The following is a 20,934-nucleotide window of genomic DNA, read 5'->3' as shown; positions in this document are numbered from 1 at the left end:
CCCATACTGGTGAACAAATTAAGAGGCTGTGAATTGGATGATTACACAGTCTGGTGGGTGGCAAATTGGCTAGAGGGTCGTACCTAGAGAGTGGTGGAGGACAGGTCGGTATCGACCTGGAAGGACGTGGGCAGTGGGGTCCCACAGGGCTCAGTCCTTGGACCGATACTCTTCAATGTCTGCATCAGTGACTTGGACAAGGGAGTGAAGTATACCCTGTCCAAGTTTGCAGATGATATGGGGAGAAGTGGACACACTGGAGGGCAGGGAACAACTACAGGCAGATCTGGACAGATTGGACAAATGGGCAGAAAACAATAGGATGCGCTTTAACAAGGAGAAACGCAAAGTGCTGCACCTAGGGAGGAAAAATGTCCAGCACACCTACTGCCTAGGAAATGACTTGCTTGGCAGCGGAAAGGGATCTTGGAGTCCTAGTGGATTCCGAGATGAACGTGAGTCGTCAGTGTGACGAAGTCATCAGCAAAGCTAACGGCACTTCATTGTGCATCAGCAGATGCACGACAAACAGAACCAAGGAGGTGATACTTCCCCTCTATCGGGCACTGGTCAGACCGCAGCTGGAGTACTGCGTCCAGTTTCAGGTGCCACACTTCAAGAGGGATGTGGATAACCTGAAGAGGGTCCAGAGAAGGGCCACTCGTATGGTTAAAGGCATGCAGGCCAAACCCTACGAGAAGAGAATAGGGCACCTGGACCTCTTCAGCCTCCGCAAGAGAAGGTTGAGAGGCAAGCTTGTGCCTGCCTATACATTCATCATGGGGGCGTAGAAGGGAATTGGCAAGGCTCTACTCACCAAGGCGCCCCTGGGGGTTACAAGAAATAATGGCCATAGCTAGCAGAGAGCAGATTTAGACCGGACATTAGGAAGAACTTCTTCACAGTTAGAGTGGCTAAAATCTGGAATGGGCTCCCAAGGGAGGTGGTGCTCTTCCCTACCCTGGGGGTCTTCAAGAGGAGGTTAGATAGGCATCTGGATGGGGTCATCTGAACCCAACACTGTTTCCTGCCTATGCAGGGGGTCGGACTCGATGATCTATTGAGGTCCCTTCCGACCCTAACAGCTATGAATCTATGCATTGCCTGCAGCACAGCACAGATCCAGAACATGTTCTCCACCGCATGCAGCACATCCTCAGACTCCCAGATGCTGGAGCCAGTTCTGTGGCGGTCCAAGCCCTGGAGCAGTGTAGCGAAGGCACTGGGAAGGATGAGCTCAGAGCTCCTCCCAGCTCCCCCAGGCCAGGGGAGTTTCTTCCCATGGGCCCCTGGAAAGAAGCTGTAGGGAGCCAAGAACCAGGCCTGCAGAAGAGGGGCCTACTCCTGCCGAAACCCAGGTCCCAGGCACATGACACAGGTGGTGCAGAAAAGCCTGCTTTTTGATTTTTCACAAAATCCGTCCCTATTCGATGCAGTCCCCAGTCTGCCTGCGCTCCATTCCCTCCTGCGTGTACGTACAGCCCTGAGCGCAGTGAGGCATTGGTCTCAGCCAGTACCACTCAAAGCCTCCCCAGTGCAGGTAACACATAAGAGGCCTGATGCTAGCAGATGGCTTCTCTCTGCCATTCGGTTGCTTTAAACTTTTCCCGGTGTAGCCACATCTTGCAGGTTTCCAAGCTTGGTGCTTTTGTCAAACTCATTGCTTGTGAAACTGCCCTTGTGTAACACTGTGGGGGGGTGTAAAAGCCCCCACTCCACCCAAAAGGCTACGGTCAGGACTTGAGCAACCTGCTGAAGACAGTCGGACACAAAATAGCCCTGGGCAGAGGGTGGAAAAGGATCTTAACTAGGCCCTGTCTAGCCAGCCAGCATTGTAGCACAGTCATTGTAATCCCAAAAGCGATGCCACTCTTAGTTAAGCTTCTAAGGGTGTGACTCATCCTCACCAGCGGGCACTAGCTAATCCACAAGCAGCCTTCCAAGGCCTGGGCTGTCACAACTGCACCCAAAAGATTAAACAAGAGCTATGACAAAGCTCTGTATAACACCAGGAAGCTGCTGCAACCGGCTTTCACAATGTGTTTGTTTTCTAGGATGTAATGCCAAGGATGGATACCGCAAGCAGGCCTATACCGTTGCACCGAGTCCAGACCAGGGGCAAGAGATTTGAGGTGTTAGGGCTGCAACTTTAACTTTGGGGCTGTCAATTTTTAATAAACCTGTATAGTTTACTGAGGATTAAACCCCCGTCACATGTACAAGCGCCCTAAGGCTCCAATTCATTGGATTCCTTGCACTAAAAGATTTTACCCGTCCTCACACCCTTTTGCCATACCTGTATTCTAGCAGAGTGATGCAAAATCATTAGCTGTAGAAGTAATAAGCTTGGGGAAGAGGATTTTTGGGGTTAAGGTGGATTCTCCACTGAGAGGTTTCTAAATGATCCCACGAAGTGCAAAGTTTTGCATGGCCATCATTGAGAGACTTTCTGGCCTTGTGACAGAGGAAGCCAGAGCAGGGAGGTGTGTCTGCAAACTCTTGTAATTCTTATTACCTGTCAGCCAGCTCCCCCCATTGGCGTACACGCGGGGGCTCTGAATCGGCCTAAGCCCTGTTCCTCTGGTGCCCTGCATTCATGCTCAGCCTGCTCCAAGTCACCGGCAAGACAATTCCTTCCATGCATCCGGAAAAATCACTGCAGGAGAAATCAGATGAACTTCCATGGATTTCCATGGATTTACAAGTGAACCCAAGCGGCACCTGGTGGTGCAATAATGGCAAAGCAGGGAAAACCATGTTTTTGGGCCTAAGTCAAATTTAAAATGATAAAAATAACTCTCGTAGAAGAAATTCCGGAGCTAAAAATAAAACATGTCAGAGGTGTTTGAAATTACCACGATAAAAACAAAAATCTAAAATGATAAAAAAAATCTAAAACATGGATACACAGATGCTATTTAGCTAGCTTAAAGGCAATTTTTGTCACGTGGACAAAGGAAAAGCGTAACATGGAAACAGGAGCGGTGTCATGTGGACAGGCGCCCTATCTGATATTGCTCGGCAGTGCAGCCCATTCTGGCACATCTCAGAGGGCTGAGGGTGCATGGGGGGATAGAGGCAGAGGCTGGATCCAGCTGTTTCAGCAAACTCCCTTCTGCCAGCAAACTGTTCAGATCCTTCCCACTAAGCTCCATCCTGCGATCCTCACAAAACTGATTCTGTTGGGAGCCTTGTTAGTGGAGCCAATCCAGGTTGCCAGATGGACAGCACTCACGTCCGGGCAGCAGAGCACCATGCTATGGGGGTCCCTCAGCTGAGCCCACAACTCCTAGGCAGTGGGGAGGGTGTTCACAGGTAGCTGGGTGCATTTTTATGGCCCCAGCAGGATGACACCGCAAATATCCCTGGCCCAAAAACCCGACCGGACTTGTCCATGCAACCCAGCCAGAGACTCTCCCATAGTCACCCCCTCCCTGGCTCCAGCAGCACACAGATAAAATGTGGCACCTGGCTCTAGTTACGCAGAGGACATTCAAGCAGTCCTAATCTCAGGCCTGGAGCCCTGCAGGCTGCCCGTCCCCTGCGTCTCCCACAATGGCTGAAGCCACGCCAAGAGGCTGAGATGGAAAGCATCAGCGGAGACATCTCATTCACCACCCCCAGGCATGGAGCAGATGTCAGTGGTCGGCAGCACTGAGGCCTGCCAGGAGCCTGGCCACTGAGACCTGGGTGTGCGGCTGTCTCTGCCACAGACTGGTGCTGGGCCCCTGGGCATGCTCCCTCATCTTCCCTGTGCCTCAGCTTCCCCTCTCAGCAGCCCTTCCTTCCTCCCAGTCAATTTAGACAGTAAATTCCTCAGGGAGGCAAATGTTTCCTGCTGTGGGTTTTTGCTGCATATGGAGAGAGGCTCTCAGCCAGGGTAGGGGCTTCCCTCACCCTACACCTATGCAGTACCAGACATTATCCTCAACGGGGGTAAGAGGAGGAGGGAGGGTGAGCTACTCTCCATGCCTCTAGATCCCACAAGAAAGCGTCTCCGCCTTGTCTGATTTCCTGGCGCCGCTACACTAGACTGTCGGAGCCAGTTGCAGGCTTACATGCCAGGTCCCTCAGCCAGGAAGCAGCCGGCTGCTGTGCACGTTTCCTGCCACAGGCCAGCGCTGCCTGCAGCTGAGCTGCTCCTCTCCCTCATAGGCCTTGATACACAGTTGTGCTCTGATTCAGGACAATCTCTGCTTTATCTGTGCAGAGATGATGCACGGCACTGCCTTCCCCTGGCTTGCCCAGGGTGGTCTCAATGGGGGAAGAGCAGCACGGTGCCACCCGCTTACCTTCTGTGCATCCTGTACTGTGAGCCTGGGGACCCCCTGGTGCAGCCCAGCCAGGAGGGGCCTCCAGGTTTTCCCACAGCCCCAGGGGTCACACGAGCCGGGGTGCCAAATGCCACCCCTTCCCAGGGGGTTCCACAGCAAGGGCGCTATTAAAGCCATGGATGCTGGTAGGATCGTGTCCTCCAAGTGGCCGGGAGCTGCCCAAAGCAGCAAGCCCAGCACTTCTGCATGGAGAGAGCAACTGGGCTGTTGCTGCAGGACCGGCTGTGCAGGGTCGGGACCTCTTAGCCCCCCTCTGCTTCCAGCTGGCCGAGCCCAGATCTGTGGTTTGTGGTGGCACTGAGGCCCTTGGCATGCAAGTGCCTGGCACACGCTATGCCCCCAGGGCCACGCAGACATTAGAGCAGCCTCCAGCGAGACAGTGCCAGCCTGGAGATGAACCATGCCCTCCGGCAGCAGACATCCTCAAGCCTGGGAGTCTTGGCCAACTGCAGCATGCTGCAGGCTACATAACCCAGCTGCTGCATTTGCCTCTCTGGGGCTGGGCCCAGGCCCGTTGCTTCCACCAGGCGGCAGCAGCTGAACGCTCAGTCCTGGCGCGTTGCATCTCCCCGGGTATTTGCAGCCTGAAGTGGGGGAAGCAGCTTGCTGGGGTGAGAAGAAGGCTGTGAGCCTGCTGGGGCAACTCTGGGTGCTTTGCAGCAGAGCCCATCAGGGGATGGAGGAGACCTGGACAAAATGACCTCCCCCGCGGGGGTCCGGGCCTTGGAAATGGAAGCAAATTGCACCAAACACGGGCAGAAGGACCTCAGCCGAGGCAGCTGGGAGAGTGTCAGAACCCCCTGGGACTGGTCAAGGGTGTCATCTTAATTACTTCCAAAATGGATACACCCCTCCATCCCTTTCTGCTCCATATGTTAGGGAGTTTTAAGCCTTCGCCAAGGCACTGAGTGTTGGCTGCCGCCCAGGTTGGGGATTTGGACTGGGCAGTGCCAGTGCTCCTGCTGGGACATAAATCCTCTTCCCCTCCACTCAGGGTCAACCCACGCTGCATTTGGGGTCAGGAAGGAAATTCCCCCCAGTCACATTGGTATAGATGGGGGAGGAGGGGTTTGCCTTCCTCTGTAGCAGGGCCACGCCTCCTCTGGGGTGTATTAACAACCTTTAATAAAAGCCGGACACTGGCTGCCGCAGCCCCGCTGCTTTCCTGGTAGCAGGAGCAGGTGTGAGGTCTTGTGCTGTGACGGTCGGATTAGAGGATGGTGATTGTCTGGGGTGATTCGGACAGGACTGATCCTGCCTCAGGCAGCAGTCCGACTCAATGGGACCCCACAGGTCCCTTCCAGGTTCCCCTTTGATCCTGTGTTTTGCCCCCCACTCTCAGGAGATGTAGGCTTCAGTCTCAGCCCAGCTCTCAAGTACAGGCTCCAAGGGGCCCCAGGCTGCAGCTCAGCTTTGCCTCCCTGGCTGCATTGCCCTGTGATGGCATCAGATTTGTCCAGGCAGGAGCAGCTTTGTGATCACAACTCCACCAACTAAGTTCACTCTCCAGGCTGTGGCTCCCTGCCACCGGTGAGTGAAAGCCATTGATGGCTAAGCATGGTCCCATGCACTGCAAAAGGCCCCCTCACCCCAGTGCCCCCCACTCCCATGTAGCCCTATGCAGATCTTCAGCCCATGCACTGGTCTCCTCTCTCCCATGGTGCATCTTGCCACTCCTGCTATCCTGCGTGGGCTCACGGCCACCCACTGCAGGGGCTGCCCCATGCCCCAAAGCTGCAGGCAGGGTGGGAGCAATGCCCTGCTCTGGCCCCAGGGATTGACCAGGCCCCCTGGGCTAAGCTTCCCCCAGCCCCATTGCCCCAGGGCACACAGCATGATCCGCCATGCTGCAAGAGGGAAATGGACAATAAGAGCACAAGCAGGGGGTTTCAACAGCAGCTTTATTGTCTCGCATCAGGCCCCTGTGGGCAGACAGGCTCAGGCAATTCTAGGCATGGGAGATTTCTGCAGCAGGGGCAGAGTCATCTGGTCTGGGGTCTCGTCCAGCCTGGGGCTGCACTCAGGGCTTTAGTCTTTCCCTGGGTGGCACCGGTCTAAATTGTGGCTGATGCAGTGGGTGTCATAGGCCAGTTTGGCCAGGATCTTAGTGAACTCTTCAAAGCTCAGCTTCTTGTCTTTATTTTTGTCAGTCTCACGGAAGAGCTTGTCGATGTACCCAGGTTTGTCCCGATTCTGGAAGTGGGAAAAGCGCCATGAGTCGCAGCTCCCCATGGGGGGATCCCTAGACAAATGCGTGCCCTCCCTCGCTGGCAGCTGGGGAAAATTGACACCACGGAGCTGGGCAGGGGTCTGCATGGCTGAGGTCAAAGGCACCTGGTTTCCTTGGGGTTGGCAACTGGGGCCTAAAACTAGAGCATAACTCTGCCCTGTCCCCGTGAAAGCCAACCCCACCCTGGCCTGAACCCAGACACGTGTGGGGCACCCTTGCTGCCAGCCTATCCCCCCACCCAGCCCACCTCCAGCTGCCACAGATGCTCTGATGAACCGGGGGGTCTTGGACTGAGCCAAAAGGGCTTTTGGGTGGGAGAGAGATGTATGCAGCTATTTTTGAGATGCCAAGCAAAGACAAGTCATGTGGCCCAGGTTACATGGCACTGAGCCCCCACCCCTCTACTATAGCCCATGCACCCAGTCACTGCACCCTTGCACCCAGCCCTGCTGCCCTGCCCCAGCTGCCTGCCCCGTGCCACTCACGCAGGCTTCCAGGAAGATGGGTGCCTGGCACTGCAGGAACTCCCTCAGGTCCTTCTGACTAAGGAAGTCATCCTTGCCCTCCCTGGCGCTGTACTGGTGGTAGAGGTTCACAATCACTTCAAGGGCGCTTTCCAGGGTGCACCCATGGTGGTGGATGGCCGTGGAACTGTGTGTGATCTCAGGCTCGTCAGACATAGTTGGATGCTCAGGAGACCTGGGAAGACCAGCAGGGAAAGGCATTTGAGCCTCTGGGCACCGACCGTACGCCAGGGACAAAGCCTGCACTCCAACCTCCCCTCCCCGTGCGTAGGCCCATGCAGACTCCTCCTAACTGAGCCTCTGCCCAGCCATGGTTGGAGCAAACGGCTGTTAAGCACCTGCCTGCAGTTTCACCCCAAAAGGAAAGGACTCGGTAATACTGAACGTGCAGTGGTTCTCGCAGGCACTGCATCGTACAGCCCAGCCCTGCCTGGGTAATTTTAGCTTCCTCTGAGATGCGTCTCATGCTTATCCCCTCTGAGGCATTTGACCTGGCAGCTACACAATGCACTACTGCTCTGCTCTATTCCCCGCTCCTGGGGCACTAGCTGCATGGATGGTCCAGGGGTGCAAAAAGCCCTGGGGTTTGTAAGACTACAATGCACATTACAATGACGATGTGCCAGGACCCCAGCCTCACTGCCCCTTGCATTCTTCTGCTGATAGGAACCGTCACTTATTTGCCATGAAAGGAAACAGAGCCTCCCCGTGATTCCTCAGCAGCAAAGAGCCTTTCCCACCCCCAGCCTCCGCTGCACGCTCTGCTCTCTGTCCTCCAGCCCAACCATGCACAGGCTCAACGGGTATGAAAAAGGACATGCCAGGCACCCTTCTTTCCACCTGCAAGGCAGAGGACAAGGGTAAAAGAGCTGATTAGAAACAGACTGACCTGGGTCTGGGAAGGATTCACACAGGTGAGCAGAGTTGCTGTGATGAGCCACCAAGCCCAGCCAAGCTTTTATAGGCGCCTTGGGCTTCATTGCATCAGCGATTGTGACACCCCAGGTGCATGCAGCAACCTGATTCAGTCCCTCACCAGCACAGGAAATCACCCAATTAGTTCCTGATTTGCTAGAAGCCAAGGCTTCTCCCAGAATCACTTGATCTGCATTTCCCACATGTTGCCAAGCGAGCCGTGATTTCCAGCTACACCCTTTCTGGGATCCCGGGACATGTTGCAGTTCTTTCAGAAACTGGCATCTTGAGCACATTCCAATCCAAGTGTTGAAACCAACCCACCCACATCTCTGGGTGTATCCAAGCAGGGAGGGGAGGGCACGGCCTCTTTGGGATGGGGGTCTTTGACTCACTGTTCCCTCAACCCCTTGCTAAAAGGGCTTGTAGTTGACTTGAGTACTTGGGTGGCTCCTTTCCAATCAGCAGTCGAAAATCTATCTGACTGCACACCGGCATCTGCTTTCATGCATTGGATTCCTCTCCCATCTTCCAATGCTGAGGAACTCAAGTGTGCGCTTACATAGGGCGTGGAAGCACACACCTGCTACCCAGTGCCCAGTGAACTGCTACCGGGTGCATCGGCTGAGCTGAGATCCATGCAAGATTTGCAGGGGCAGTGTCTGAAAGCTTCTGAATGGGTTTGTAACCTCTTTCATTTCAAGACAAATTAAAAAACCAGCAGGCCTGTTTTTACCAAACCGTCTGCAAACTGGATTACCAAACCGTGTGTGTTCTCAAACGATGCTCCAGGCAAAACTGCATGATTCTGAGAGGTAGGACCATCTGCCTTTGCCAATGTCAATTCAACAGTTTCCACAGCATGGAAGTGCCTGTCTGATCTAAGACATCCACCCAAATCTCTGGTCCCAGCCAACATCCACCCACAGTTTTTTACAGGTGACTAAAATCTCCCCAAGAAGGAAGAATAATTCAAATGGTTATTGTGGTGGCTGGTTCTCTGGAGACCTTTTCTATAGACCTTGCTGGTCCAAGAGGGGCTAAAGATCAGTGTTTGCTTGGCTTGTGATTCTCTTTTATTCTTCATACATGATAGTCATGCAGATGCTGGGGGATACGCGGCTGAGCCATGAGTTTCCTGTGTTCTCACAACCTGGATTGGGAAAACAAAGATCTAAGCCAGACAGAAATGTCTCATCCAGTTCATCAGTGATTTGGCCTTTTATTGGTAATTGTTTGGTAACCTCACGCTGGTTGACTCAGTTGTTTTCTCTCCTATGCGAGTGCTCCCAAGAAGACGCTATAATAAGGTACAAATGTTCATTGTAGCTTCCAGGAAGAGGGCAGGGAACAAAAACAGCCCAGGTGTAACCCAGTCCCATTTCAGGACATTCCACCGTGCGCTGATCCCAGCACCCGGGAGCGGTTGTACCACATGGATTTGGGGCCTCCTGACTCATCCCGTCGTGTCTTTGTCTTGTGTTGCAGCTGGGACGGGGACGTTGATTACTTGACTGTTCCTGACTCAGCTTTGGAAATCAGGACCTGTCAACACAACGCCCACTCGCTTACTGCCATGCGTCCTGCCATCTTGCTGCATTTTCAGGAACAGACCCACCAGCTCCACCTCTTCTGCTGCAAGCACCTGCCTCTTTCCAAGGGCCCAATTCTCCAAACACCAGATGCAGGGTGGCTTCCAGGGGTGGTGAAGGCCATCACTGCCTCTAAGCCTTGCTCTGCACCGCAACTCAGGGCAATCTTGTCACCGAGACTGTATGAGCCCCCCTCAAGCCTGAGTGTGAGCTATTTAGACTGTCTCTGCTCTGGGATCCCTCAAAGTCCCATGAGGATCCTGGCATCCTACAACGTTCCTATTGACTTTGCCAAAGGCAAATGATGCTGAAGTTTATTGCAACTCTCTGGCCCAGTGAAAGACAACGAGGCCAGACTGGAAGTCTCTGGTGGTTCTGCCTCTCCGATCAGGAAAGGACTGGAGACAGGGGATGCTCCCACACCGGCTATGGGAAATGATGGAAAGATGTGTGAAATGACATTAACCCTTCAGGAAACCTGGACACTTGCCCACCCCTGCGTCAAGAGAGGACAGCCAGTAGCATATTTCAGTAGTGTGTTGAATGGACAAAGCAGAGGTCTATCTTGACTGTGCAGTCAGACATTTTCCATGGGGAAATCCCTCTTGGCCAACCCTCCCCAGCCCCCACTTCTCTTGCGCCTCATCCCCAGCTTCCCCTTGCTGTGACAACCTTCCTTCCCAGCCCAAATTGTCCCTGTGTTTGTGCAGTTTGTGGGGGAGTTGTGCTGCTTGTGAAGTGGGTGTTTAAAGAGCAAGCAGAACAGGCTGCCTGGCTCCACACATGGGATGCAGCTTTCTTGTGACTGGCCAGGGTTGATCGCCTATCCTTGCCCATGTACCTTCACAGCTCTGGGGTCCGTCAGCACCCAGTTTCCCTTGGGATGGCATCCCAGGCTCAGATGCCTCAAAACATGGATCTCCCCAGAACAGAGGGGCCTGGTTACAGTTAAAATTAATTACCTCTGGCAAAAAGCCTTTGTTTTCTCCTGACTTCATGCCTCCTGGAAGCCAGAGAGGACGAGCATGTTGTGACCTGCAGATCTGTTACCCGAAGCAATCACAGATGATATGTTTATTGCACAAGCCAAATGTTAATTGCCTTTAATGAGTGAATGTAATGATCCCAATTTGCACATCTACCTAACAATACCTCCTCCTCACCTCTGACACCGCTTGTTCTTTAACCACCCCATTTGGACCTGGACCAGTGCCTCCCTTTTAAGGAGCTCGCAGTTCCCAGTTGACAGGAAATGGGATCTTCACAGCTGGAGGAATCGCCCACACTGGCTGATGCACCAGCGGAGACCCGCCTGCCGGCTTCTCCTGCTTTGGTTTGAGCCACTTATGCAGGCACCCTGGGGTTCGCTCATACCTAGAAATTAAATCCAGGGGGAATATGAACCCTCTCTTTCTAAGGTAGGAGCCCAATGCCTGCTTTTGGGGGCCAGGGCAGGGTCTCCCCAGCTCCCCTCGGGGTACAGCAGCTCCACTGCCCCCACTGTGCGCATGCCTGCACTGTGGGAAGGGGAAGGCAATAAGAGCACAAGCAGGGGGTGGGTTTCAACAGCAACTTTATTGTCTCACATGAGACCCCTGTGGGCAGACAGGCATGGGGGCCTCTGAGCATGGGAGATTTCTGCAGGGGGGGCAGAGTCATCAGGTCCGGGGTCTCAACCAGGCCAAGGCTGCACTTGAGGCTTTAGTCTTGGTCTGGGCCGCAGCGGTCATCTCCGTGGCTGATGCGGTGGGCGTCGTCGGTCAGTTTGGCCAGGATCTTAGTGAACTCTTCAAAACTCAGCTTCTTGTCTTTATTTTTGTCAGTCTCACGGAAGAGCTCGTCGATGTACCCGGGTTTGTTCCGATTCTGGAAGTGGGAAAAGCGCCATGAGACGCAGCTCCCCATGGGGGGATGCCTAGACGAATGCGTGCCCTCCCTCGCTGGCAGCTGGGGAAAATTGACACCACGGAGCTGGGCAGGGGTCTGCATGGCTGAGGTCAAAGGCACCTGGTTTCCTTGGGGTTGGCAACTGGGGCCTAAAACCAGAGCATAACTCTGCCCTGTCCCCGTGAGAGCCAACCCCACCCTGGCCTGAACCCAGACATGTGTGGGGCACCCTTGCTGCCAGCCTATCCCCCCACCCAGCCCACCTCCAGCTGCCACAGATGCTCTGATGAACCGGGGGGTCTTGGACTGAGCCAAAAGGGCTTTTGGTTGGGAGGAAGGTGCATGCAGCTATTCGTAAGATACCAAGCAAAGTCAAGCTGTGTGGTCCAGACTAAGTGGCACTGAACCCCCATCCCTCTGCTATAGCCCATGCACCCAGTCACTGCAGAGCTGGCAGCACTCGAGGTGTGACCCAGAGCCCTGTGGCCATGCTCCAGCCCTCTGCCCTGTGCCACTCACGCAGGCTTCCAGGAAGATGGGTGCCTCTCTGGTCAGGAACAACTTCAGCTCCTTTCGATCAAGGAAGTCGTTCCCGTCTGCACTTCTGCTGTATTTGTGGTAAATTTTCACGATCTCTTCGAGGGCGGTCTGCAGGGTACAGTTGGGGTCACACCCGGATACATGCCTGGGCATGGGTATAGTCGCAGCTGGTTCAGTCATGGCTGGATGCTCGGGAGACCTGGAAAGACGAGCACAGAAAGGGACTGGAGCATGTGAGGCATCTGAGCCTCAGGGCACCAGCCATGTCCCAGGGAAGCTGCAAAGCAGTCCTGGCCCACCCAATTGTCGATGAAATCGGAGAAGGCAGAGCTTGCACACCCACCCTCCCCTCCCCATGCATAGGCCCTCATGGGCCATGGCCGATGGCTATTAAATGCCTGCCTGTAGTTTTGCCCCAAGAAGAAAAGACTTGGTAGCAGTAAACCTGCCACGGTTCTCGCAGGTGCTGCATTGTGTAGCCCTGCCCCACCCCCTGGTAGTTTCAACCTCCTCTGAGACACTGTTCATGCTTATCCCCTCCGAGGCATTTGACCTGGCAGCTACACAAAGCACCACCGCTGTGCTCCACTCCCCGCTCCTGGAGCACTGGTCGCGGATGGTCCGGTGGTGGAGGGCCCATGAGAGTTGGGCTTTATTCCCACTCTGTCACACACTCCCTGGCTCACCTTGGCCCCATCCCTTCATCTTCCTGGGCCTTAATCCTCTACCTGTGAAACAGAGATGAGACACTTTTCCCTGCTTTGTTTAGTTTGGTGGTGAGCCCTTGGCGACAGCCCTGAGTTTTATTATGAGAACAGCCCGGCATCATAGGACCTGGGGATTGTATGACTGCGATGCACATTACAATGACGATGTGCCAGGACCCCAGCCTCACTGCCCCTTGCATTCTTCTGCTGATAGGAACCGTCACTTATTTGCCATGAAAGGAAACAGAGCCTCCCCGTGATTCCTCAGCAGCAAAGAGCCTTTCCCACCCCCAGCCTCCGCTGCATGCTCTGCTCTCTGTCCTCCAGCCCAACATGCGCAGGCTCAACGGGTGTGAAAAAGGACATGCCAGGCACCCTTCTTTCCACCTGCAAGACAGAGGACAAGGGTAAAAGAGCTGATTAGAAACAGACTGACCTGGGTCTGGGAAGGATTCACACAGGTGAGCAGAGTTGCTGTGATGAGCCACCAAGCCCAGCCAAGCTTTTATAGGCACCTTGGGCTTCATTGCATCAGCGATTGTGACACCCCAGGTGCATGCAGCAACCTGATTCAGTCCCTCACCAGCACAGGAAATCATCAGATTAGTTCCTGATTTGCTAGTAGTGGACACTCCTCCCAGAACCGTTTATCTGCATCTCCTATAAACAGGCTGTGATTTCCAGCTACACCCTTTCTGGGATCCCAGGACATGTTGCAGATCTTTTAGAAACCAGTATCTTGAGCATGTTCCAGCCCAAGTGTTGAAATCAACCCACCCACATCTCCTGGTGTATCGGAGCAGGGAGGGGAGGGCACGGTCTCCTTGAGATAGAGTCACAGAATCATTGAAAATGAGGGTAAGAAGGGACCTCAGGAGGTCACATCTAGTCCAACCCCCAGCTCAAAGCAGGATCATCTCCAATTACATCATTCCAGCCAGGATTTGTCAAACCAGGCCTTAAAAGCTTCCAAGGATGGAGATTTCAACCACCTCTCTAGGTAACCCGTTCCAGTGCTTCGTAATATCCAACCTAAACATCTCTTGCTGCAACTAGAGACCACTGCTCCTTGTTCTGTCATCTGCCACCACTGAGAACAGCCCAGCTCCATCCTCTTTGGACCCACCCTGCAGGGAGTTAAAGGCTGCTATCAGGATGGGGGTTCATCACTCAATTTCTCTCAACCCCTTGCTAAAACAGCCTGTAGTTTAGCTGAGTGGTTGGATGACTCTTTCCAAACAGCAGTGTCTGGACTTGTGTGCTCAGTGTGCACCATTCACAGAGCTGAGGCCTTTTCCCAGGGGCACTTCCACAGTCTGCCAAAATCTCTTGAATTCTGCTTCAGCATCAGTATAGGCCAGAGGTCCTGGGTGCTGCTGCTAAAGAACCATAACATCATAGAGGGTCGGAAGGGCCCTCAGGAGGTCACATCTAATTCAACCCCCTGCTCAAAGCAGGCCCAGCCCCAACTACATCATCCCAGCCAAGGCTTTCTCTAGCCAGGTTTTCAAAACCTCCAAGGATGGAGACTCCACCACCTCTCTGAGTAACCTGCTCCAGTGCTTCATCATCACTTCTTTATGGCTTGCATTTTTTGCCCTTAGGTATTTACTAACTGTGGCCTGACATGGCTGCTTCTCTCTTTCCATCCTCAAGGCTGCATTTGTGTCTATAATCATTTAAACATGTTAGCAAAAATATATTAAATACAGCAAAATAGCTGTTAATATATTTGGTCGTCTTAGTTATTAATGTTTTATGATGCAATTGTAATACAGAGTCTGTAAGATACAGGCCCTTGGTTTGCTGTTCAGTCATTTCTGCAGTTTTGATTTAGGTTTCCTGAAAATGGCCATGCCCAGTATCCGCACTTTCCCTACAATTTGGTTATGCTTTGATTATAATGTGTTTGATTCAAGTTATAGTGCTTTTTGGGACCTATAGCTCATGGCTACACCCAAATTCAGGGGAATGCACAATTGAGCCATGAGTTTCCTGTGTTCTCACAACCTGGATTGGGAGAACAAAGATCTAAGCCAGACAGAAATGTCTCATCCAGTTCATCAGTGATTTGGCCTTTCATTGGTGAATGTTTGGTAACTTCGCACTGGTTGACTGAGTTGTTTTCTCTTGTATGTGAGCAAGCCCAAGAAGACACTATAATAAGGTACAAATGTTCATTGTAGCTTCCAGGAAGAGGGCAGGGAACAAAAACAGCCCAGGTGTAACCCAGTCCCATTTCAGGAAGTTCCACCGTGCGCTGAGCCCAGCACCCGGGAGCGGTTGTACCACATGGATTTGGGGCCTCCTGACTCATCCCGTCGTGTCTTTGTCTTGTGTTGCAGCTGGGACGGGGACGTTGATTACTTGACTGTTCCTGACTCAGCTTTGGAAATCAGGACCTGTCAACACAACGCCCACTCGCTTACTGCCATGCGTCCTGCCATCTTGCTGCATTTTCAGGAACAGACCCACCAGCTCCACCTCTTCTGTTAAAAAAGCACCTGCCTCCTTTCAAAGGCCCGATTCTCCAAACGCCAGATGCAGGCTGGCATCCAGGGGTGGTAAAGGCCATCACTGCCTCTCAGAGCCATGCTCTACAACCCAATGCAAGGCGATCTTGTCACCAAAACTGTATGAGCTCCCCTCAAGCCTGAGGATGAGCTATTCAGACTCTCTGCTCTGGGATCTCTCAAAGTCCCATGCGGATCCTGGCATCCGACAATGTTAGTGTTGTACCTATTGACTTTGCCAAAGGCAGATGATGCTAAAATGTATTGCAACCCTCTGGCCCAGTGGAAGGCAATGAGGCCTGACTGGAAGTCTCTGGTGGTTCTGACTCACAGGACACCTATCCCAACCAGGAAAGGTCAGGAGACAGGTGGCATATCCCAGTAGCATATTGGATGGACAAACCAGGGGCCTATTTTTACCATGCCATCAGAGGTTTTCTTTGGGAAAATCCCTCTTGGCCAGTCCTCCCCCATGGCCACATGTCTTGCAGCTCAACCCCAGCTTCCCCTCACCATGACAAGCTTCCTTCCTGGCACTAATTGGTGCTGTGTTTGTGCAATTTTGGGGGGGGGGGTTGTGTTGCTTGTGAAGTGGGTGTTTAAAAAACAAGCAGAACAGGCTGCCGGGCTCCACACATGGGATGCAGCTTTCTTGTGACCACCCTGGGGTGATCTCCCATCTTTGCTCCTGTCCCTTTACAGCTGCAGGGTCAGTCTGCCCCCAGTTTCCTTGGGATGGGATCCCAGATACAGATGGCACTAGAAATATGAATCTTAGAATCATAGAAAATGAGGGGTGGAAAGGACATCAGGGGGTCACATCTAGTCCAACCCCCTGCTCGAAGCAGGACCAGCCCCAACTACACCATTCCAGCCAAGGCTTTATCTAGCCAGGTCTTAAAACCCTCCAAGGATGGCACTACCTCTCTGGGTAACTTGTTCCAGTGCTTTACTACCCTTGTAGTGAGTTTTTTCTAATATCCAACCTAAATCTCCCTTGCTCCGATTTGAGCCAATTTCTTCTTCTTCTGTCTCCTGCCACCACTGAGAACAGTCCAGCTCCATCCTCTTTGCAACCACCCTGCAGGGAGCTGAAGGCTGCTGTCAAATCTCCTCTCAGTCTTCTCTTCTGCAGGCTAAATCAGCTCAGTTCCCTCAGCCTCTTCTCAGACATCATGTCCCCCAGCCCCCCAACCATTTTTGCTGTCTTCCACTGGACTCTCTCCACCTTGTCCTCATCCTTTCTGTAGTGGGGCCCCAAAACTGGACACAGGACTCCAGATGTGGCCTCACCTGTGCAAAATAGAGGGGAAGAAATACTTCCCTCAATCTGCTGGCAATGCTCCTACCAATGCCGCCCAGGATGCCATTAGCCTTCTTGGCAACAAGGGCACGCAGCTGGCTCATATCCACCTTCTTGTCCACTGTCACCCCCAATTCTGTTTCTGCAGAGCTGCTGCTGGCAGTCAGTCCCCAGCCTGTATCAGTGCTTGGGATTGTTCTCTCATAAGTATTTGTCCTTGTTGAACCTCAGATGTCTTGTGGCCCAATCCTGCAATTTACCTAAGTGAATCCTCACCCTACCCTCCAGCATATGTACTACAGGACTGAGGGCCTTGGTTGCAGTTAAATTAATTACCTCTGCAAAATGCTTTCTTTTCTCCCGACTTCATCTGCTGGAAGCTCAAGAGGACAGGCGTGTTGTGACCTGAGGATCTGTCACCCGAAGCAATCACAGACTGATATATTCGCTGCACAAGCCTAAAGTAAATTTCCTTTTATTAGTGAATATAACAATTGCAATTCACACATCTACCAAACAATACTTCTGCCTCACCCCTGCCTCTGCCCAGCCCTGGCGTACACGGCACCACTTATTCCTTAACCACCGTGTTCAGACCTGGACCAGTGTATTCCTTGTAAGGAGCTCTCAATTCCCAGTTGACAGTAAACAGGACCTTCACGGCTGTAGGAATTTCCTGCGCTGGCTGACACCAGTGCAGACCCTCCCGCAGGCTTCTCCTGCATCAGTCTGAGCCGCTTGTGCAGGCACCCTGGTGTCTGCTCATGCCTGGGACTCCCACCACCTGCCACGATGAGCTTACTGACATACAGCCTGCCCCTCCACAGGCTCTTGGGTCCCTGAGTGGCATTCCCTTACCAAGAAGATGCCTGTGGAAAGGTAGCCCAGAAAGCAAATCCAGGAGGAATATGAACCTTCACGTTCCAGGGCAGAAGCCCAACGCTTGCTTTTGGAGGCCAGGACAGGGAACGTAGGTTCTTTCTCTATTGCCACCCATTTTGGGGAGGCTGCTACTTTGCACTTGGTGCCCTTCTCTGAAGCAGATGGGGCTGGCTGAAGCCTCAAACAAGCTCCTGGGCTTGGGGGGCTTCTTGGTCTGGTTCACCATTGGTAGCCTGCACCAGGACTAGCTGTGTGGGTGTCAATAGTGACACAAGTGTGAAAACAGTGCCAAGGAAAGGCCTGGGAGCAATGTGGGGTCTCCCAGGCTGCAACACGTGACTTGCACATTGGATTCTGCCGGGAAGGGAGCACCCTCTTCGGTAACTGGGCAGTGCTGTCTGCCCATCCGGGACCACTGTAGGGTTGGATTCATGACTCATGGGGCCAAAAGGCATTGGCAAGCGGGGCAGGGCTGGTTTCATGCCTTACTGGAAGACATTGGACCTCTCCTCTGCACTAGGGATGGTGGTATGTTTTATCCAATAGCTGGGCCTGGGAAAACACCTCCCCATCTCTCACACCAACGGAGTCAGCAGAGGAAGCTGGAGTTGAGCTCTGCTGAGTGAGACAGCCCAGCCGGAAAGGCTGGTGAGCCTGAGGGGAAGGGAGGCAGTGGAGAGGCTGGCAGCCAGACAGGACAGGCCCAGTATGCCAGGCCAGGGAGAAATCGGCCCCTGGCAGCCGGAACGGCAGAACCCCCAAGGGCCCGATGACACCCCCAGAAGCTTACTGTTGTGGCGAGAGCAGTGTTGGAGCCCGCTCCTGTCCTGGCAGGAAGCGCTGAGGGCTCAGGACCCCCAGTCTGAGCTGTCTGCATTGCAAAGAGCCCCTCTACACTGTGCCCTCTCTCAAGGAAGTAGAGCCCCCAGCAGGCAGGGCAGAAGGGCTGAGGCCTTGCAGTGGCCTTGCAACAGAAGGGCACTAGCCTGCCACATTTGATCCACCCCCTGCCCAAACCAGCCCGATTTTTCCAGGCTCTCTAGCTGCCCCACAGCCTCTGCAGTGTCTGAAGGATGCCAAGAGCTGCTGACATGCCCATGTTTATCCAGCTGGACTTGGATGGTATCAGGAAAGGAACCCAGGAATTGCAAGTCTCCCAGACCAGGCAGTGGGTACCCTGAGGGGGCAAGGGGCACCACCTCCCATGCACAGCACCCTGCTATTGCTTTTCCAGGACACCTTGTGTATGAGGGAAACTCTGCAGTTCCCACCACCTGCAGACAGACAGGACGTACACACAGAAGTACTTTGGAAGGAGCGTTTATTGCTACACGGTCAGTCCACAGAAGCAGTTTGGTTACATCAAGTTTTGTAGCTTGGACCTGAGAGGATCTAATTCATGGCAGCGGCTGTTGCCAGGGGTCTGCAGGGAGCACAGCCAGGTCAGGGCCACATCAAGCGTCGTGTGAGTGCCCATGTCCATGCCCAGGCTTATGCGAGGTGTTGTGCACGTCGATGGCCACACTTGCCAGTGTGATCAGGAACTCGGTGAATTTGATACGGCCATCACGATTCACGTCAGCCTTTCTGAAGAGGCTCTCTAGGTACTCTTCCATGGTCATGGGGGGCTAAGAGGGGGAAGAGCAAGAGACAGGCTGCGTGAACCCATGAAGCTGCAGGCGCCCAACAGCCCCCTGGCTCCTCATGCACCATCCCAGAGGCAGTGAGGAGCTAAATCCCTGGATTAGGGAGGGATTTTTCAATGCTCAAAAGCCACTTAGGGCCCCAAGGCATCAGGTGGGAGCCAGGGCCTGGCTAGGTGCCTGCCCCACCTTGCCATGGGCACCTCCAAGCCCCAGCACTGCTGTACATTGAGCTGGCCCAGCCCAGACCCACTTACCGGCTTGGTGTGTTTCAGAAAGTCACTGGCTTGTTCTTTGAGCAGCTTCTTGAACTCGTTTTTCTGCAGGTAGTCATCCATGGGGTGCCGGAAGGCGTACTGGTGGTAGATGTTGACGATGCACTCCAGCTCCTTCTCCAGCTGGGTCTTTCGCTTGACCGATGTGGGGGAAACCTGGGAGCCGACAGAAAAATGCTTAAGGCTGAAATAAAAGGGACTAGAGGTGACTCCGTCCTGCCAGCAATGTCCACCCACCCTGCGAAGGGACCCATTTCTGGTGCAACCGTGAAACAGAGGCACCTCGGTGCTGGGCACGATGCATGCACGGAGCAAGCAGCGCCTCCCACCCATCTCTCATCTGAGCAGGGAAGAGGCAGGAAGCATTTCATGCCCCCACAAGACACAGACACATTCTCAAGCTGCAGCATCATAACCTCACCATGGTCCTGGGAGAGAGCAGGGGCCTGGTTCCCGACAGACTTGAAGGGCCCAGGCACCCTCCCCTCTCCCTGCAGCGCCGTGCACAGCGCAACTGCGAGAAAGCCAGATGCAAACACAGAGAAATTAGCAACCACGGCTGCTTCTGGGCATACTTACTTCCATACTGAAGGCTGGGCAGGCTGCGGAGGACTGGCTCAGGAGGTGTGGTGCCTGCCGCACCAGCCAGGGGCTTTTTATACCCTCCCGGAGCTGCGAGTCTTGCTCACCGTGTGGCACAATCGGTTTTTCTTGGCGGCAACACGGGGTGGTTGCACAATGCTTTCGGCACTGGCACGCCCAGGTGTTGTTTTCTGGAACTTGTACAGAAACAGACAGCTCCAGGGATAATTAAGAGGCCTTGCTGGGGAGGTTGCTGGCTGAGTCTTGAGGAGCTGGCTTGGGGGACACCAGGAAGCGATGGTGGGGAGGGCTGCAGGATGGGCATTTGCAAACGCACCCAGTCCCCGGCCTGCAGCAGAAAACGAGTATTGCAGAGGGACACTGAGCTCCACGTCGGCAGGTGCCCAGCTGCTGTTGGGGTCTATGATGTTGAGTGAAAGTTTGGGAGAGAAAGAGAACAGGAGTCCTGAGCACAAAACAGGGGCCAGACTGGGGAATGGGGCAAAAGAAGCAGCTTGCTCCTTTGGGATCCCAGAGCTCTGGCTTCTCCCACAGGGTCAGTCAATGGAGACAAGGGTGGGCTCCGTTCCTGAACACCTGGTGCTGGTTGTGGGATTCCTGATTCTCATGCATAGGCATGGAGTTGGGGCATGGGAACACGGGGCAGCAAAGGGCCCCTTGGTCCTTCCAGCCAGGCCTCGCGTACACCAGCACCTGGGCAGCAATAGTGTGCCGAACAGGTCACACCCATAGGTCTGTCTGGTGCAGCTCATGGATCCAGCTAGCTTTCCCCTGTCATAGATAATGAGGGTTGGAAGAGACCTTGGGAGGTCACATCTAATCCAACTCTCTGCTCCAAGCAGGACCAGTCCCAACTGCATCATCCCAGTCAAGGCTTGTCCAGCTGGGCCTTAAAATCCTCCAAAGATGGAGACTCCACCACCTCTCTGAGAAGCCTGTTCCAGTGCTTCACCACCATCCTAGTAAGAAAGTTTTTCTAATATCCA

The 20,934-nt window shown here is 53.7% G+C and overlaps 3 protein-coding genes across 4 annotated transcripts in view; all 3 read right to left on the bottom strand.

Annotated features, from left to right (window-relative positions):
• Positions 1-20,011, bottom strand: part of LOC109324738 (protein S100-A12-like) — a 21,580-nt gene extending 1,569 nt beyond the window's left edge. Inside the window, exons 1-3 of one of the 2 annotated variants that reach the window (XR_002104992.1) lie at positions 19,925-20,010; positions 19,328-19,501; positions 13,245-13,250 (exon numbers count right to left, since the gene is read on the bottom strand). Coding sequence is in view for 1 of the 2 variants with exons in the window: in XM_019556772.1 (XP_019412317.1) it covers positions 18,882-19,055; positions 19,328-19,501; positions 19,925-19,930 (354 nt within the window). In the remaining variant the exon portion in view is untranslated. Of the gene's footprint in view, positions 1-13,244; positions 13,251-18,731; positions 19,056-19,327; positions 19,502-19,924 lie in introns of those variants that run through there. The other variant, XM_019556772.1, reaches the window with a different exon arrangement.
• LOC109324736 (protein S100-A7-like) lies at positions 6,218-8,059 on the bottom strand. Its single transcript, XM_019556770.1, has 3 exons — positions 7,978-8,059; positions 7,050-7,263; positions 6,218-6,527 (listed from the first exon to the last, which is right to left on the bottom strand). Exons 2-3 carry the CDS (start codon positions 7,242-7,244, stop codon positions 6,363-6,365), a joined length of 360 nt encoding a protein of 119 aa, XP_019412315.1. The 5' UTR covers positions 7,245-7,263; positions 7,978-8,059; the 3' UTR covers positions 6,218-6,362.
• LOC109324735 (protein S100-G-like) lies at positions 11,152-13,238 on the bottom strand. The gene is made up of 3 exons (XM_019556769.1): positions 13,166-13,238; positions 12,002-12,221; positions 11,152-11,461 (listed from the first exon to the last, which is right to left on the bottom strand). Exons 2-3 carry the CDS (start codon positions 12,200-12,202, stop codon positions 11,297-11,299), a joined length of 366 nt encoding a protein of 121 aa, XP_019412314.1. The 5' UTR covers positions 12,203-12,221; positions 13,166-13,238; the 3' UTR covers positions 11,152-11,296.
• Positions 20,012-20,934: the final 923 nt, after the last annotated feature.

The sequence above is a fragment of the Crocodylus porosus genome, unplaced genomic scaffold (genome assembly GCF_001723895.1).
Source record: "Crocodylus porosus isolate Cpor-Errol unplaced genomic scaffold, CroPor_comp1, whole genome shotgun sequence".
Classification (NCBI taxonomy): Eukaryota; Metazoa; Chordata; order Crocodylia; family Crocodylidae; genus Crocodylus; species Crocodylus porosus.
Note: the sequence above shows the minus strand (reverse complement) of the source record. Positions and strands in the feature narration are given on the sequence as shown.

Excerpts from the sequence above, each read along its gene's own strand:
- LOC109324736 (XM_019556770.1), bottom strand. The coding sequence starts at position 7,244 with ATGTCTGACGAGCCTGAGATCACACACAGTTCCACGGCCATCCACCAC. Across the intron at positions 6,528-7,049 it reads CCATCTTCCTGGAAGCCTGC|AATCGGGACAAACCTGGGTA; the intron begins GTGAGTGGCACG and ends TCCCACTTCCAG.
- LOC109324735 (XM_019556769.1), bottom strand. The coding sequence starts at position 12,202 with ATGACTGAACCAGCTGCGACTATACCCATGCCCAGGCATGTATCCGGG. Across the intron at positions 11,462-12,001 it reads CCATCTTCCTGGAAGCCTGC|AATCGGAACAAACCCGGGTA; the intron begins GTGAGTGGCACA and ends TCCCACTTCCAG.